The sequence below is a fragment of the Hemibagrus wyckioides genome, linkage group LG23 (genome assembly GCF_019097595.1).
Source record: "Hemibagrus wyckioides isolate EC202008001 linkage group LG23, SWU_Hwy_1.0, whole genome shotgun sequence".
NCBI classification, from domain to species: Eukaryota; Metazoa; Chordata; class Actinopteri; order Siluriformes; family Bagridae; genus Hemibagrus; species Hemibagrus wyckioides.
This window is the reverse complement of record NC_080732.1, coordinates 2,593,942-2,612,353: the sequence shown is the minus strand read 5'-3', so window position 1 is coordinate 2,612,353 and position 18,412 is coordinate 2,593,942. Positions and strand designations below refer to the sequence as shown.

General features: G+C 43.5%; 2 protein-coding genes across 6 annotated transcripts; one reads left to right on the top strand and one right to left on the bottom strand.

Annotated features, from left to right (window-relative positions):
- Positions 1 to 286: 286 nt before the first annotated feature.
- Positions 287 to 7,036, bottom strand: pdha1b (pyruvate dehydrogenase E1 subunit alpha 1b). The gene is made up of 11 exons (XM_058376251.1): positions 6,880 to 7,036; positions 5,685 to 5,753; positions 3,934 to 4,107; positions 3,635 to 3,761; positions 3,113 to 3,204; positions 2,574 to 2,666; positions 2,303 to 2,458; positions 1,579 to 1,650; positions 1,388 to 1,455; positions 868 to 976; positions 287 to 726 (listed from the first exon to the last, which is right to left on the bottom strand). Exons 1-11 carry the CDS (start codon positions 6,925 to 6,927, stop codon positions 562 to 564), a joined length of 1,173 nt encoding a protein of 390 aa, XP_058232234.1. The 5' UTR covers positions 6,928 to 7,036; the 3' UTR covers positions 287 to 561.
- A 1,430-nt stretch (positions 7,037 to 8,466) lies between these two features.
- Positions 8,467 to 17,784, top strand: ythdf3 (YTH N6-methyladenosine RNA binding protein F3). 5 transcript variants are annotated; one of them, XM_058376248.1, is made up of 5 exons: positions 8,467 to 8,886; positions 9,567 to 9,591; positions 9,909 to 9,988; positions 10,114 to 11,760; positions 14,957 to 15,766. In XM_058376248.1, exons 1-5 carry the CDS (start codon positions 8,863 to 8,865, stop codon positions 14,981 to 14,983), a joined length of 1,803 nt encoding a protein of 600 aa, XP_058232231.1. In that variant the 5' UTR covers positions 8,467 to 8,862; the 3' UTR covers positions 14,984 to 15,766. The 5 variants fall into 5 exon arrangements, with proteins under 5 accessions (XP_058232231.1, XP_058232233.1, XP_058232228.1 ...); XM_058376250.1 differs by lacking the exon at positions 14,957 to 15,766 and adding an exon at positions 15,788 to 17,783 and having other exon boundaries at positions 8,468 to 8,886; XM_058376245.1 differs by lacking the exons at positions 8,467 to 8,886; positions 9,567 to 9,591 and adding an exon at positions 9,637 to 9,771 and having other exon boundaries at positions 14,957 to 15,767.
- The last annotated feature ends 628 nt before the right edge of the window (positions 17,785 to 18,412 follow it).

Here is an 18,412-nt window from a genome sequence, read left to right as displayed (position 1 = left end):
AACAAAATCGTAACCAAGAAAACCCCTCCAAAAAATTCTAAATATTTAAAAACAAACGTAGAAAATGTATATTTAAAAGAAAAAAGTACCCCAAATTCAAAATAAAAACAAAAAACTACAAAAAAACCCACAAGAAATAAAAAAATAAAAGCTATATTTATAAGGGGGAAAAAAAAAAAAAAAAAATCGACCTAGAAAACCTGAATGCGTGAATAATGAAAGCTGTTGTCCGAGTATAAACTGTCGTAAAGGACTTTAAAAATGAGGCTCTGACCTACGACAGTGCTTAATTTGTAGTATTTTTTTTATTTATAATATTTTATAACCGGTTACATCAGGAAGGAAGAGGAAAAGAGAAAAATAAAGCAGAGGATTTAAACATGAAGTAACAGAACAGTAACAGGGTAAAATGTGTCAAATATGTAACAGCTGAAATGTCAGAAGAGCACATGATGATGATGATGAAGACGTGATGGTGGCAGTTGTGCGTTTCTGGCTAAGAGCTTTTCGAGGGCTGCGGCTGCAGCGTTCGCTCTGTGGAGAGCTCGTAGCTGCTGCTGTTCAGCTGGACGACCTGAGCTTGGCCCAGGGGTTTGTGCCTCGCACCGGGATGGGCGGCTCGTTGTAGTAGATGTGGTTACACAACTCCTCCAGCGGGGGCTCGGGGTCGGACGTGGCGAACTGCGCCGCTTCCTCCACCTCCTTACGCACATCCACGTCAATCTCCTGTAGAGCATGAAGCAGATTTCGGTTATTGTAGAGAGAGAAAAACCTGGAGACTGATGTTAGGGTATAATCGGAAATATGGGTTTATGGCACAGGAACAAAGTGTGAAGTTCTCACACACACACACACACACACCCCTACCTTAATTTCCTCCACGCTGGCCATATTGTTGTTAATTAGTCGGTCCTTCAGCATGGTGATGGGGTCGCTCTTGCTGCGTACTTCCTGGATCTCCTCGCGTGTCCGATAACTGGATAAACACACACACACACACACACACACACTCAATTCATTCAGCACAAAGATCAAGCACCACACCGAACTCTCTCTCTATCCCCATCTCCTAAGACCGAGAGCAGGGTCATTTTCCAGCATCACTCATGCTCCGTATCCATGGTAACGACAGGTCTCAGCTAGTAAGAGCTGCTGGACCCTGGGGACGACGGATCACGTGTGAGCTATCAAACATTCGTTTCTAAAAAAGGAACGCTGGGATTTTCGTCAACATCGTGTTTTTCTTCACTTCACTCCTTCACTCCACGTCCGTCATCCGATCTAGAATTCACATTCAGGAGGCTGGGAGACTGCTGTATGAGCGACACAGCGCATTATTACACTGTTATAAACTATTGTTCTAAATTATTGCTCTAATCCTCCTCACCTGATGCCGGGATCACTCATGCTGTGTCCATGGTAACGATAAGTCTGAAGCTCCATAAGAATTGGACCCTGGAGGATAGACAGCAAGAGTGTTAACAACAACAACAACGAAACATCACCTAATAATAATAATAAGCGTCAACATGTTAACGTGTGTGTGTGTGTGTGTGTGTTCTGAGTGTAAAAAGTTACCTTTCCGGATCTGCAGTGGTCTGCGGCGAACTTGGTGGCCTCCCTGACGCAGAGCACGTCCATGCCGTCCACCTGAAGCACACGGAAGAGACACGGGGCTTTAATTTGCAGGATGTTTGAGGCATAAGTGCAAAAACACTAACACCGCAGCTATAAGGTGATGTTATACAAGTTATAAAATCACAAAGGGTGTTTATTTTATGAATAATTATAATAAATATTTATAAATTTATTTATAAATAATAAAGCAGAAATAAGCTGGACTGGTTCTGTGTTCTTAAAATATAAAATAAAATAAAAATAATAATTCAATTAAATACAATAAAATTAAATGAATAAATAAAATAAAATAGAATAAAATAAAAACAAACAAAAAAAATTGTCAAAACTAAATATTAATTGATTTAAGGTCTTTCTAATCAAAAAGGCCTCACAACGAGCAAGCTGAGTGCTGCTAATCCTCTGCAGTGTATAATTACTGTAAGTGTGTTATTCTCCTTATATCACACAGATTAAACAGTCGTTTAATTTATTAATCGAGGACACATTTTTGTTATAATGTTGTGTAGCTCACTAACGTTATATATCAACAAGACTGAAAAGCGTCCACAGATGTCAGGTTTGAATCCTGAAGATGCTGAGGAGGTGGGCGGGGCATAATCTCTCTCCCGTCAATCATACTGACTCTAAGAACAAGTAGTAACTGTATGACGGTGTACATTACCCTCAGTCCAGGAATGAACTCCCCTCGTTTGTAATAGTCTGTGCTGGCAGCGGCTCGCTCCACTGCCGTCCCCATGCCGTACTTGTTGTTCTCACAGATGAAGATGCACGGGAGCTTCCACAGCGCCGCCATGTTGTACGTCTCGAAGATCTGCCCCTGATAATTACACACACACACACATTTAAACCACGAGGTCCTTTTTTTTTTTTATATCACTTCCGGAGTCAGTTCGTCAGTTCGGAGTCAGTTCGTTTTCAGAAATCCGGCTCACCTGGTTGGCAGCTCCGTCCCCGTACAGCGCGACACACACCTGATTGTTGCCCTGGTACTTGCAGGCCAGAGCCACTCCGGCCCCGAGGGGAACCTGTGAGGCAACAAATACTCAATAAACACACGGTAAAGAACATGGAAGGGAGTATCTCACTGTTTTCCAAAAATGCTTAAATGCACTGGAAAATTTATTCAACTCTAAATCGACTCATCTGCTGGAAATGATTCAAACATGCTTGAAGGCACTGAAAAATTGATTCGACTCTGAATCGACTCACTTGCCAGAAATGATTCAAACATGCTTAATTAAACTGAAAAATTGATTCAACTCACTTGCTAGAAATGATTCAAACATGCTTAAATGCACTGAAAAATTGATTCGACTCTGAATCGAGTCACTTGCCAGAAATGATTCAAACATGCTTAATTAAACTGAAAAATTGATTCAACTCACTTGCTAGAAATGATTCAAACATGCTTAAATGCACTGAAAAATTGATTTGACTCTGAATCGACTCTGAGAGGACGAGTGCGTCTCACCTGAGCTCCCACGATGCCGTTTCCACCGTAGAAATTCTTGGCGTACATATGCATGGAGCCTCCTTTGCCCTTGGCGACTCCGCCCCTTCGACCTGATAGAAACACGAATATAAAATAAAACAAAGACAGCTGCTATAGCCAGTGTAGTAAAAAAACCCTATATTCATAGAAACGTCTCCAAACAGCTGGATTGTCCTTTTTCTTTAACAGTTTCTTATATATTCCACCTATTTTCTTTTTCCTTCAGCTCTTCTTTCTTTTTCATTTCAAGTCATGATGTGTGTATGCTTAGGAGCAGTTCTTTATCCTACACTAATATGCTGTTTATGCACTTTAACTTCATCTCCTTCATGTGTGTGTGTGTGTGTGATGAACCTGTGAGCTCAGCCAGGATCTCTTTCATGTGTGTGTGTGTGATGAACCTGTGAGCTCAGCCAGGATCTCTTTCATGTGTGTGTGTGTGATGAACCTGTGAGCTCAGCCAGGATCTCTTTCATGTGTGTGTGTGTGTGTGTGATGAACCTGTGAGCTCAGCCAGGATCTCCTTCACAGACACTCCTCTGGTGTAGGTGTACCCGTGAGCTCGGTACGCTGTGATAAGGTGGTCAGTGAGGTTGATGGCAGCTTCGATGCCCATTGCACAAGCCTCCTAATACACACACACACACAAGATGAATAAGCCAGCCGACAGCCTGTGTGTATTTTTATATCATATGTATAAGTATTAAATCATTCCAGCTACTGTGCTGTAAACACTTCAAGACATGCCGTTATGGGAAAATAATCAGTTTTTATGATAATTAAACACCGTGTCCCCTCACCTGTCCATCGTAGAGGTGACAGAAGCCTCGGATGATCTTCTGCTTGTACAGCTGGTCTGCTTTCAGCTCCATGCGTCTCATGATCTGCATGGTGCGGTAGTACTTCAGTCCCTCCTCTCGAGTGAGCACGGCTTGTGTTGGAGGACCCTGGTCCAGCCGGTGAACCTCACATGGCTTTAAGAGAGAGAGAAGAAGAAAAAAAAAATAGTAACCTGTTAAAAGGTTTCTCACACAAGTTCACATCACAGGAACCTCAAAGTCTGGGTGTAGAACACTGCAGATAACAGTGCCTTGCTTTGATGTCTCGTCCATAACCATGGCCCCAAAACATGAGGCACGTGGTCAATGGTTAGACACTGATCATCTGCCCCATCCCCACCCCCGACACGGTAATCACACTTAGGTCTAAGAGGGTCTCAGTGAGGCAGTCTCACCTCCAAGTCACCTCACAAATGCACTGTGAAAGCGATTTGAATAATTTCCAGCAGACGAGTCGATTGAAGCATGCTCGACTGTACATAGAAATTGAGTCGACTCTGAATGGACTCACTTGCTGGAAATGATTCAACACTTTATGAATGCACTGAAAAATTGATTCAAGATTCAAGAAGCTTTTATTGTCATTTCAACCACATATAGCTGGCGCAGTACATAGTGAAATGAAACAACGTTTCTCCAGGACCTGGTGCTACATAAACATACAACAACAAGTTCAATACAAAACAACAAACACCACCACAGAGCTAGGACAGAGGTTTGTCTTAGCCACGTAAAGTGCACAGTGTGCAGCTAGATGCAAACAGAGCATAGACAAGACAGTGCAAAAAAAGACAATAAATACAATAAAGACAGCACAAAAGAACACAGGACACTTAGCGCTGAAAAGAAATAAAAGAACGTGTACTGGAATGTAAGTGAAATAAAATTCGACACTGAATCGACTCACTTGCTGGAAATAATTCAAATATGCGGGACTGCGCTGTAAAACTGATTCGACTCTGAATCAACTCATCTGCCAAAAATGATTCAAACATGCCTGATTAAACTGAAAAACTGATTCAACTCTGAATTAGCTCACTTGCTGGAAATGATTCAAACGTGTGATTGTGCTGAAAAATTGATTTGACTCTGAATCGACTCACTTGCTGGAAATGATTCAAATATGCAGGACCGTGCTGAAAAATTGATTCGACTCTGAACAGACTCATCTGCCAGAAATGATTCAAACATGCGCAACTGGAATTAAAAAGCCATCTGACTTGCGAGTGAACCTGCCCCTTTTTCAAAGCTCTGAATCAAAGCCTGTATCTTTTTCAAAGAATCATGTGATCAATGACAAACAAGGCCATGCTTTCTGTTCCAGCTTTCTGGACTGAAAGGTTCGAGACCCCACCGTATTTCATTATTCACTAACAGTATGTAATGAAAGTTTACTCTTGCGCAAAAGTCTGGCTGAGGTATCGGGTGTTATGACATAAGTCTAGGAAAAGTCCAGGCTCTAACTGTTCTCTTGGTTTAGGGCCCAGATGGATTAGTTGAGTGCTGGGACTTTTTTTTTACTGTACCATTAATTATTATTTTCATTATTTTACTGCATCACAACAACATTCTCTTTGTACAAAGCTGTAAAAGTCTATATGTATGAAAAGTTTGGGCAATTTATAAGAAACAGCTAATGATTGCTGACGTTTTTGACAGTCTGGGGCTTCATTACATTCTACAGCACAATCTGGAGAAAAACACAGACTGACCTTGATGTCGAAGGTGGCCTGAGGAGTGAAGCTGGCATAGGAGCGGCTTGACAGCACCGCCACAGAAACCTGCAAAAGAGAAGCAAAAATCCTGGTCACAAATAGTTATGATGAAACTATGAACATTTCAAACGCTCCGGCAAAAACAAATCTTTTAATCAGAAAAATTAAGAGAATTAAAAGAGCAGCTGGAGAGGGACAGACTGTTTACAGCTGCTATAACAATAATGAGAACAGGAAGTGGTTTCTGGCATTTTTACATCATTAATTGGAACAATAAACATAAAAACATGACAAGATGCTCATTAACAAGTTAATATTTGGAATAGTTATGTTGCTGATGTACAGGAGGAATAAAAGAATTCAGAAAGTGCTATAGTAGGAAACTAATCAACTTTCAGAAAGCTGACAATTGCACTGACATCCTGTGATTGCGCTGAAAAAGTGACTCGACTCTGAATCGACTCATCTGCCAGAAATGATTCAAACATGCTTGATTGAGCTGAAGAATTCGACTCTGAATCGACTCACTTGCTGGAAATGATTCAAACTTGCTTGAATGCACTGAGCAATTGATTCGAATCTGAATCGACTCTCTTACTGGAAATGATCCAAACATGCTTCATTGCCCTGAAAAATTGATTCGACTCTGAATCGACTCACTTACTAGAAATGATTGAAACATGCGTGATTGCACTGAAAATTTGATTCGACTCTGAAATCTAATCAACTAATCAACTTTCAGAAAGCTAACAATCGCTCTGCTTCCTCACAGCATCATGTCGTTGATTATTTTCCTGTAACAGCACAACACTGATCCCTGAATATCCATGAAGTCAGTGTTTTTATCCCCTCCACTCGCTCCCTAACGAGTGCACTTCTCCAGAATGCAATAATAAAGACTTCTCCATCCTGGGTAGTGCACTGTCACTTGGTGATTTGTCACTGATTTCAACTAATTAACCTAGTTAACTATTGTAAATAAGTTAGAACTAAGAGCTAGACATGTCTGTGCCTATTTTTTTAATGAAATAAAATAGATGTAAACGGTACATTAAGCGCACTCCGAGTCCAGCAGGGAGCACAGGCGAACAAATCAAGGTCAGTAAAAATCTAGCGTTAGCCAGTTAGCTGTCAACTCGATTTCTGCCTCCACATCACGACAAAAGCCCACAGAAACACCACAGATACTTACTTTATTCTTGGCTGCACCTCTGAGCGCGACTGAAATAAAAGGCAACATGTTCTGTGTACTTTACAGTCCACTCTAAAGGGCTAGCTTCTGGTTCTGCGTCTCTGCCTGGTCCTGCTCTTCTTCTGTGGTGACAAAATGAGCTAAAATGCCGTTTATCGCCATCAAGCGGCTGTAGAGATAAATGCACCAAACGTCTAATCAAAGCCTGGAGGGAAAAATAGCATAAAATTATAAATGATTAATGTGTTGAAGTTTTAATCTAATTATCGTAATAAATTATTAATCGTAATGGTTTCTCAAACTGTTCAAGTTTGATTTATTTTAATGAATCAAACATTTTCATTTCGATGTTCCAATCGAGTTTCAATCATTTCCCCCTGAACTTTATTTCCTTAATGAATTCTTGGGACAATGTATAAATATTTCTTTATTCATTTTAAGAAACAGTGAACCTGTAGTATCGGCTCACTCGCCGGAAATGATTCAAACATGCTTTATTAAACTGAAAAATTGATTAAAAAAATCGGAATCGACTCAAATGATTCAAACATACTTAAGTGCACTGAAAAATTGATTCGACTCATCTACTGGAAGTGATTCAAATATGCTTCATTGCGCTGAAAAAATGATTCGACTCTGGATCGACTTATCTGCTGGAAATGATTCAAACATGCTTAAATGCACTGAAAAAACTGAATCGACTCTGACTCGACTCATCTAATGGAAATGATTCAAACGTGTTTGATTAAACTGAAAAATGGATTTAAAAAAATCTGAATCGACTCACTTGCTGGAAATGATTCAAACGTGCTTAAATGCGCTGAAAAAATGATTCGACTCTGAATCTGATGTCTCGCTTGTATCATTTTGCTCTGTAGTACATTTCTTACAATATTAAATCTCTGTTCATAGCATTTTGATATATTTAGTTTTATACAGACATAAATTTAAAAAGATTATTCAGAAATAAAAGAGTGTCCCTGTCAGTCATATTTTCTTTATTAAAATTGCGTATAAAAACATTCTAAGAATTGCACTGAATTTGATCGAATCGTATCGTGAAGCCATGATCGTTAATCGAATCGAATTTTGAAGAAAGTATCGTAAAACGAATCGTGAAGCCAGCGTGGTGAGTCAAAATGAATCAAATCGTGAATCATGAACGGAATCGAATCACGAAGCCGTTTCTTTTCTTAGCAATTTTTAAAATGTTTTTAGTTCTTTTTTTTAGACAAACTTTTATTAAAAAAAAAACCGTTTTCGGTCATTTTCATCATTTTTTCTTCAGCAAAATCTTTAAAACATTCTCAGAATAACATTTAATCGTAAAGCCACAAGGAATCGAATCGCACTGAATCATAAAGCCAGAATCGATTCACCGGAGTGAATAGTTTTAATAACAGACAGCTGTTTTTAGATGTAACTCTTTCACATCCATTAAAAATACAAAAAACATTATGAAAAACTATAAATATAAACATATATAAATATTCTAAATAAAAAACGTTGTATTTCTTCATGAACGCCGCTTGTTACTGACGAGTTTAAACATGGCAGAGGCAGGCGCGTGCGCTGACGTCACCGGCGGAAGGTCAGCGTCGAACCGGAAGTGAGAGCAGTAACCCATCCGCCATTGTGGCACGGAGCAGCGGGGGGAAGAAAAAAAAAATCTTCTGACCATCTAATGAGATATTTACAGCGTCTAAGGGTGACTGTTTCTGAGGAAGTCCAGCTCCGTTCACCGCCGAGGACACCTCTGACCAGTCCACTCCGACCGCGCGTGACCTTAGCGCTCAGGCTAAGTGTGTTTAAAGCCCCGCGCGTGCGTGAAGTCTGATTGGCTGAAGCCGAAAGGAAGGAAGGAAGAGGATTTAAAAATAATAGTTATAATAATAATCATAATAATAATAATAATAATAATCAGAAGCGAGAAGCGTGTAGTGATAATAATATCAGCACGCAGCTAAGGGCTTGTGGAGGAGGATGTCTGCTACAACTGTTGATCAGGTATTCTCCGTCTCTGATCATACTGTTCTTTACCCTGCTGTTAGCTTTACATGGTACTGCTGCCTAACGCGCTAGCTAACATGCTAACCTGCTGATCTCTTCTCGCTGAGCTGAACCCAAATGTTTCTGTATCTCTCTCTCTCTCTCTCTCTCTCTCTCTCTCTCTCTCTGTCTCTCTCTCTGTCTCTCTCTCTGTCTGTCTGTCTGTCTGTCTGTCTGTCTGTCTGTCTGTCTGTCTCTCTCTCTCTCTCTCTCTCTCTCTCTCTCTGTTTCTCTCTCTCTCCTCCCTCTCTCTGTCTGTCTCTCTCTTTCTCTCTCTGTCTGTCTGTCTCTGTCTCTCTCTCTCTGTCTGTCTTTCTCTCTCTCCTCTCTCTCTCTGTCTCTGTCCTTCTCTCTCTCCTCCCTCTCTCTGTCTGTCTGTCTCTCTCTCTTTCTCTCTCTCTCTCTCTCTCTCTCTCTCTCTCTCTCTCTCTCTGTCTTCTCTCAAAAGAACACATTAATGACTTTTGCACTGCAGTTGTAGAGACTCAGACTTTGATGTTAAAATGATTTTGACGAGCTAAAAGATGACATCAGGCTTCTGGTGGAAAACCCTGGTGTCCAGTAAAACGTGTAAACTCACTGTTTCACTTCTTCTCTTTATTAACTTCTTTCTTTCTTTTTCCACATTGCTGTAACAGAGACCCAAAGGCCAAGGAAATAAAGGTAAGACTTATTTATTTTACTATATTCTTTATATTATAGATAGTTTAATTCTTCCAGGCCTGATGGACAGGAAGTCACCAGTCCAGTGCTCAGTATCAGTACTGGTACCAGTCTGGTACGACACACTGACTCCTGGGACCAGTCTGATACAGAGTATTGATTATTGGTGCTCATCTGATAGTGAGTATTATTAAGTACAGTGTTGTTACAGAATTTTTCACTTCTGTTAAATCTTCACTTCGTCAGGTAACTGGCCTCATAACGTCTTATAAACACCAGGTCTGTTTAAAACATTGGACTTTTCTTTTTTCCTGCAGTGCAAAACGGATCGATGCATCAGAAGGATTCTGTAAACGATGACGACTTTGACAATTACTTAAGCAGCCAGACGAATCAGGTGAGCTGACCCTTCGAATCACGGTGCTAAAAATATTGTTGTTTGGTTTGGGAAAGTATTGTGTTTTAAAGAGACTCGTCCAGATAAACACCATGTTTCATGTCTTTTTTTCACTCTCCTTGCAGAGTAATAGCTACCCACCAATGTCTGACCCCTACATGCCCAGCTACTATGCCCCATCTATTGGATTTCCCTACTCTCTGGGTGAAGCTGCGTGGTCCACCGCAGGTGACCCCCCTATGCCCTACCTAACAACGTATGGACAGATGAGCAACGGCGAGCACCATTTCATCCCCGATGGAGTCTTTAGCCAGCCCGGTGCTCTCGGCAACACGCCGCCGTTTCTCAGTCAACACGGATTTAACTTCTTTCCCGGCAATGCGGACTTTTCCACCTGGGGCACCAGCGGCTCGCAGGGACAATCGACCCAGAGCTCAGCGTACAGCAACAGCTACGGTTACGCGCCCAGCTCACTGGGCAGGGCTATAGCGGACGGACAGGCCGGCTTTGGCAGTGACACGCAGCTCAGCAAGGTTCCTCCTCTGAGCAGCATCGACCAAGGCATGGCCGGGCTCAAGCTCGGGTCCGACATGGCAGCCGTCACCAAAACCGTCGGCTCTCCTCTCGTAGGAACGGCCGGCATGAGCAGCATGGCGGCCAACAGCGTGCCTCCTGTCAGCTCCTCAGCTCCAAAGCCTACATCTTGGGCAGCCATTGCTAAGAAACCAGCTAAACCTCAGCCCAAACTCAAGCCTAAGGCCAATCCGGGCATGGGATGCGGTGCCACCATTCCTCCACCGCCTATAAAGCATAACATGAACATCGGAACCTGGGACGACAAAGGTTCCCTCACGAAACCACCGCTGGCTCAGCAGATGTTGCCTCCTCAGCCTCTGGTGCAGCCACAGATTTTAGCTCAGCCTCAGCCCTTATTGCCTCCTCAACCCCAACCCCAGCAGCTCCATCTTCAGTCCCCTCAACCTCCTCCACAGCTTCAACCAGGTCCACCGCATCCTCTGCAGCACCATCCGTCCCAATCTGCCCCTCCTCAGCCCCAGCATCCTCTCGCTCAGCAGAACGCGCCACTGCAGAACAGGTGGGTGGCACCGAGGAACAGGGTGGCCACCTTTAACCAGAGCGGGGGGCCGGAGAACTTCGGTCTGGGTCCCGGCGTGCCTCTGAGCGCCTCCCTGTCTGCCCCGGGTGAGCTCCACCCGGTTCTGGAGAAGCTCAAAGCGCTTAACAGCTACAACCCCAAAGACTTTGACTGGAACGTGAAGAACGGTCGCGTGTTCATCATCAAGAGCTACTCCGAGGACGACATCCACCGTTCCATCAAGTACTCCATCTGGTGCAGCACGGAGCACGGCAACAAGCGGCTGGACGCGGCGTACCGCTCGCTGGCCGCCAAGGGCCCGCTCTACCTTCTGTTCAGCGTCAACGGCAGCGGTCACTTCTGCGGCGTGGCCGAGATGAAGTCACCCGTGGACTACAACGCCTACGCTGGCGTCTGGTCTCAGGACAAGTGGAAGGGAAAGTTCGAGGTCAAGTGGATCTTCGTCAAGGACGTCCCCAACAACCAGCTGCGGCACATCCGCCTGGAGAACAATGACAACAAGCCGGTCACCAACTCCAGGGACACTCAGGAGGTGCCTCTGGAAAAGGCCAAGCAAGTGCTTAAAATTATCGCCACTTTCAAGCATACCACCTCGATCTTCGACGATTTTGCACATTATGAAAAACGGCAGGAGGAAGAGGAAGCCATACGTAGGGTAAGTGTGTCTGATAATTAAAGAGAAAAACAACGGGGCGGAGCTTTTCAGCTCTTATTTTCCCCTTTTTTTTGCATGAAAAATAAAAATACTTTTGATTTTTCTTTCCTGCGTTTCCTGCACAGGGTTAAATCGGACCGAGTGGCTAAATCACAGATCGCATTACACTTTTAATCACCTTTGCGTACAGAGTTTGGCATCAGAGCTTAATGAAAAAATGATGACACTAAATCAGTAGCCAAGGTTACGCAGGCGTTTAGCGTCTTTGTGCTCGCGAGGTCAGCACTTTAGAGAATTGGGTTTTGTCAGATTTCCATGCAGAGTTGATTAAAACCGTGTGGATGGTAATTAAAGCACATCCGTTTCACCAAGCCGAGGGGATGCAGATTCCTAAATCCCCAAATCAGGACTGATTACAAAAGGAAGAGGCCTGGTTTAGTGTTGTTGTAGGTAGAATGAATAAATAAATAAATAAAAATGGACCACTCTTAGCTAGGTGAAAAAGCTCCATTGTGCATCTGCACTCTGATGTTTTGGTTGCCAGGAAACCAGTTGCTAGGAAACCTAAATGACTACAGAGGAAGCTAATGTGTGGGGAATAAAGCACAGACAGGAAAGTAATCAACAACAGGACAGTGTGATGGAGCTGAGTTACTGAGATCACCTCCTTAAAGCCTTTCAAAGATTAATCCCTGATTTATTTTTTATGTTATAGCAGCTATAAAAAGTCGTTCCTTCACCATTCTCCTGAAGATGATGTAAAATCCACGCTGACACTGGAGACTCCTTCCGTAAATATTCAATAGACGACGGCTCCGCGTCAGCCACCTCTCCCGGTTCCGTCTCCGCGTCAGCCACCGCTCCGGTTCCGTCTCCGCGTCAGCCACCGCTCCGGTTCCGTCTCCGCGTCAGCCACCGCTCCGGTTCCGTCTCCGCGTCAGCCACTGCTCCGGTTCCGTCTCCGCGTCAGCCACCTCTCCCGGGTTCTGGTCCGTTTATGACCACCGTGATGTGTCCAGGTTTTTTTTGCCTGCAAACGAATTTACTGAATGATATAAAGACATGAAATTTAGATATTTCTCTTTTTAAATATTTAGGTTTCAGAATAAAATCATACAGTTAACTGTGAAAAGAAGAGATAAAAGAAGAATAAGAGAGAGTGAGAGAAAGAGCAACAGAGAAAGAGAGAGAGAAAGAAGTAACGAGAGAGAGAGAGAAAAGAGGAAGAGCGAGAGAGAGTGCAAAAGAGAGAGTGAGAGAAAAAAGAGAGTGAAAGAGCAAGAGAGAGAGAAGAAAGAGGAAGAGCGAGAGAGAATGAGAGAGAGAGGAAGGAGCAAGAGAGAGAAAAGAAAGAGAATGTGAGAGAGCAAGAAGAATGAGAATGAGAGAAAAAAGAGAGGAAGAGTGAGAGAGAGAGAAAGAGGAAAGAGAGAAAGAGGGACTGTCACACTGATGAACAAACTATACAGTAGAACCTCGACATATGAGTTTAATTAGTTCTGGAGTCGAGGTCTTAAGGTGAAAGTCTGTACTGAAATGAATTTCCCCATCAGAATGAATGTAAACGCAGATAACCTGCTCCAGCTCTCAAAAATATGACCGATACGTATGGCTACTTACAAAGAACTGACCCAAGCCAAGCGTTCCGTGTCGAGGCTCCTCACAGGAAGTCGTGCCACCAAGCTTGGGCTAAAAATAGAACAGACCACCCACACCACCGATCTGTCAACAAAAACCCCCGGAGAATCCGCTAGTCTAGACGACGGTATCGTGGGTTCACTTTAACACATTTCACTGACTGTAAAATTCCTAACCTCAGTTTTCTTGGCTTCGTTGTCTTTCAGTATTTTATTAGAACTCAGTACATCACACTCTACACACTTTATTCAGGACAAGTCCCAAAGTCGCTCGATTCTGTTGAATTATTTATTTATTTTTGTCCTCACAACAGTGTTTGTCTGTTTGTTTATTTATTTATTACTTTGATATATTATGATGTGTGGTAAACTCACAGCGCCTCCTGCAGGAAGTCCAGCGCTAAGCTCCGCTCTGCTCGTGTTTTGCTAACGTTTTGGATGTGACGTGACTTTGTTCTTTATTTTATTATTTGAAGCGTTTTGTCTCCTCGTCTTCTCCGCTCTTCATCACAGTGGGTTGAGGTTTAAACAGTTTGAGATCAGGCCCTGACTCTGTTAGTGTCTCTGCTCAATGTGTTTATTAAGCTTTTTGTTTCATTCTGGCTTTATTTATTTATTTATTTATTTATTTATTTATTTATTTATTTATTAATTAATTAAATGAAAGTGTGGGCGGAGTGTGCGATGATGCGTCAAAGCTCTGGGTGTTGTATTCATCATGGCTGGAGGATGTGATGGTCACAAGAACATGCTGCATGTTGGCTGATCCACATTTTCCTTCTGATTCCTCTTTCTTTCCCCTTTCCTTTCCTCTTCCTTTCCCTTTTCCTTTCTTTTCCCTTCTCCTCTCCTCTCCTCTCCCTCTCCCTCCTCTTCCTCTCCCTTTCCCCTCCCTCTCCCTCTCCTCTCCTCTCCCTCTCCTGTCCTCTCCCTCTCCTCTCCCTTTTTCCTTCCTTTCTTCTCCCTCTCCCTTTCCTCTTCTCTCCCTTTCTCCTCTCTTCTCCCTTTCCTTTCCTTTCCCCTCCCTCTCCTCTCCTCCTTTTCTTTCCTCTACTCTCTCCTTTTGTTTCATTTCCTCCCTCTTTCTGTCCTGTCCTCCTGTGCTTGTCTGGTGTCAGGAGGTGACAGGAAGTTGAGATCAGGACAAGAAATCATTGAAAATATATCAGGAGAAATTGAGTCTCGTGTGTATGTTTCAGATTTCAGGTTATCTCCATGTTTGATTATAAATCATATGAATAATTAACAAATCTGTTCATCATTCAATTCTGTAACAATCCTCATTATAGAGAAACATCTCTCTCTCTCTCCCTCCCTCTCTTGCTCTCTCCCTCCCTCTCTCTCTCTGTCTGTCTCTCTCTCTCGCGCTCTCCCCCCCTGTCTCTCCCTCCCTCTCTCTCTCTCTTTCTCTCCCTCCCTCTCTCTCTCTGTCTCGCGCTCTCTCTGTCTGTCTCTCTCTCTCACGCCCCCCCTTTGTCTGTCTCTCTCTCTCTCTGTCTGTCTGTCTGTCGGTCGGTCTGTCTCTCTCTCTCTCTCTCTCTCTCTCTGTGCTGACTCAGCTTTTCTCTACACCCCAGGATGGATAATCTGCCCCGTGTTACTCTCTCATGAATATTTCAGGATGGTGTAACAGTCGAGCCTGAAGCCGAGCTGTCCGAGGGGTTGATGGGTTTTATTCTCAATCGTCCAGGTCTGAAATCATACTCGTGTGCTAACGCTTTTCCTTTTCTGGCTCGAAACCCCGCCCCAATACTTCTGCTCTGTGTATTTCTGGATGTTGTGTGATGTTGAGTTCTGGATCTGAGAGGAAGATCATGGCGACGATCACGACGACTTTTACATTACAGTGGGAAGAAACCACCTACAGCTCAACCAGACGGAGCCCAGACGAACAGACGCTCTGTCTCAGTGATTCCCAATTTGATCTGATTCCCGGGTCACTGCAGTGGTGGAGCTGTAGCTGAATGAAACGCTGCAGGATTTACATTTCCTGTTGCTGTTTTATTTCCTGTCAGAAACTTGCTTCAGTCTGAACCTCACCCCTCTCTCTCTCTCACTCTCTCTCTCCCTTTCTCTTTTTCTCCCTCTGTTTTTCTCTCTCTCTCTCCCTCTTTCTCCTTTTATTCCTCTCTCTCTATCTCTCTCTCTCTCCCCTTTTCTTCCTCTCTCCTTTTCTCTGTTTTTCTCTCTCTCTTTCCCACTCTTTCTCCTTTTCTCCCTCTCTCCCCTCACCTCTCTCTCCCTTACTCACCCCCCCCCACACCTTTACGCCTGGAATAAAGAATGAAAGGGTTTTATTTAAGGGTGAAATTGATCTGATTTTATCTATGTGATAAACATCTCTAATGCTCTGTTCTTCTTTTTTCTTCTTTCTCCCCTCTGTTTTGCAGGAGCGAACTAGAAATAAACAGTAACCTTCCAGTCATCTGTTCTGCTAGAACTTCAACACTAATAATGTAGAACCTTTGAATTATTGCCTAACCACAGAGGAAGAACGAGGGTTCTGCTCTATTTTCTGCTGAAGACCATGAACAAACACTTTAACACCACCTCCTCCTCCTCCTCCACCTCCTCCACCACGGACTGCCGATTTTTGATGCATCTGCCCTTATTCTCACGACACAAAAAAAGAATAATAATAAAAAAGCGAAGGAAAGCACCATTGATGACATATACTGTATCTTTAAGCACTTTCAGTCCTAAACAGCTTGGTACCGACTCCCTTAACTTGCACCGGTCTCCTGTCCGGTATTAACTGACTAACCCGGCTAGTTGCTTTGGTGAATTTCACCAGACTCGTTTGTATTTGTAGTTCATTTCCTTTCTTCTGTTCGTTTTGTTCTTGTCGTCGTTCGGGTTCTGCACCGTCGCGTAGCTCGCGGAGGAAACGGGGAAAGAGTGTGACGACAAACCTGTCTGTCTGTCTGTCTCTGTCTGTGTGCTCGAACCCGCTCCTCCACTCCGGTAACCAGGAAAGAGAGCGCTTTATTTTCCTTTATTTTCTCATTTCTTCTTACCTGACTGAAACAAAGCACGAGTTGGAATAATGTCCATTCTTTCACTTTCACCTTCTTCACTCTCTTTCTCTGTCTGTCTGTCTCTCCCTTTTTGTCTCTCACACTCTCTCTCTCTTTCTGCTTGTCTGTCTCCGTCTGTCTGTCTGTCTCTCTGCCCTCTCCCTTTCTTTCTAACTCTCTGTCTGTCTGTCTATCTCTCTCTCTCTCTCTCTCTCTCTCTCTCTCTCTCTCTCTCTCTCTCTCTCTCTCTCTCTCTCTCTCTCTCTCTCTCTCCCCGCTCCCTTTATTTCTCTATCCGTCTCTGTCTGTATCTCTCTCTCTCTCTCTCTCTCTCTCTTGCCCCCCCTTTCCCTCTTTCTGTTTGTCTTTTTGTCTCTCTCTGTCTCTTCTGTTCTTTGTCACCCCTCTCTCTTTCCTACTTTCTCTCTCTGTCTCTCTCTTTTCCTTCCTCCGTTTGCGTACCACAATAAAATAATTACGCAGCTGCCACATCCTTCATGCACATTGTGTTTTCCCTCCTCCTCCTCCTCCTCCCTCGTTCATTTCGTTCCTCCACCCGTCCTCCAGAAGTGCGTTTGTCTGAGGAGAACCGTGTACCCCTCTCTCCCTCGTTCCTGGTCCCTCCTTCACTGAACGCAGCAATGCTTTTCTCCTCTCCCCGTCTCACAGAATAAACTTCCGGCTCCAGCGATTCCGTGCTTTTCACTTAATCAAGCTGGAGGCTCCTAAATTTATTATTTTTAAAAAATTAGTCCCAAATTATCGTGTTGCATGAGCGTTGTTTTGTTTTCTTTTTTTTGGGCATTTTGATCCTATATGAAATATATATTGAGGACATGCAAAACTCTGAAGAAAACTCTATCTAGGCCTTGATTCTGATGAATGATTAGATGAAATGCATTGCTCTGGGGTGAAGATGTGGTGAAAATGGCCAGTTGCTGCCTGGTGCCCCCCCTCCCTGATCCTCAGCAACATCTGTGCACATCTGCTCTGCTCTGCTCACAGGAAATTCTCATCTCAGCCATTTCCTGTTTCCTTCATTACAAGCTGCCTTCTTTCTAGGTCCAGTAGGGTTTCTATTAATCTGTCTATCTGTCGCTGTCTCGCTGTCTGTGTTGGGAAAAACGCAGCACTTCAGTCATGGCCGGATTCGCGTTCTGGACGGAGCAGAAGGATGTCCACCCCTGCAAGAAGCAGCATCTCTCCCTCCTCCTCCTCCTCCTCTTCCTCTTCCTCCCCGTGTGTTTGATTTGTGGCCATGTTTGTATGGGTTACTGTAAATCGATGCTTCGTAATAATGCTAATGCTAATTGCATTATGATGTGATTAATCTGATTTTAAAAATAAATATAGATTTATTGAAACCGAAAAGCATCTCAGTGCCTTCGACTTCAGTCACGTGTGTCTCTCTCTCTCTCTCTCTCTCTCTCTCTCTCTCTCGGCCAAATATCCTCAAGAGGAGTCAAGATGGGATGGAATTCATTGCGAGTGGATGACATTAATCAGAATTCCTTCAGGAGTAGGAGGGATTAGTCAGTATTAATTCGGAAGCAAACAGGATTGGTTGGAAATCCTTTGGGAGAGGGTGGGATTAGTTGGGAATTCCTTTGGGAGTAAATGAAATGGTCGGAATTCTTTTGAGGTGGGGTGGTATTGGTCAAAATTCCTTTAGGAGAAGGTAGGATTGGTCAGAATTCATTTGGGAGATGGCAGGATTGGTTGGGAATTTCTTTGGGAGCAAGTGGATTGGTCAGAATTCCTTTGAGAGAGGGTGGGATTGGTCAGAGTTCCTTTGAGAGAGGGTGTGACTTCCAATGACTGGATTAATGATGTTATTCAGGTAGTATTGGCTTGTCACTGTACCATTCACAAGATGTAGGGCAGTTCTGTATTGAGTGGACACACCTGCCCAGACTGTAACACCACCACAACAGTGGCTGATGCATAACGCTCTCCTTAACGTCTCCAACATCGTTGGCGGCCATCATTTCTGGTCAA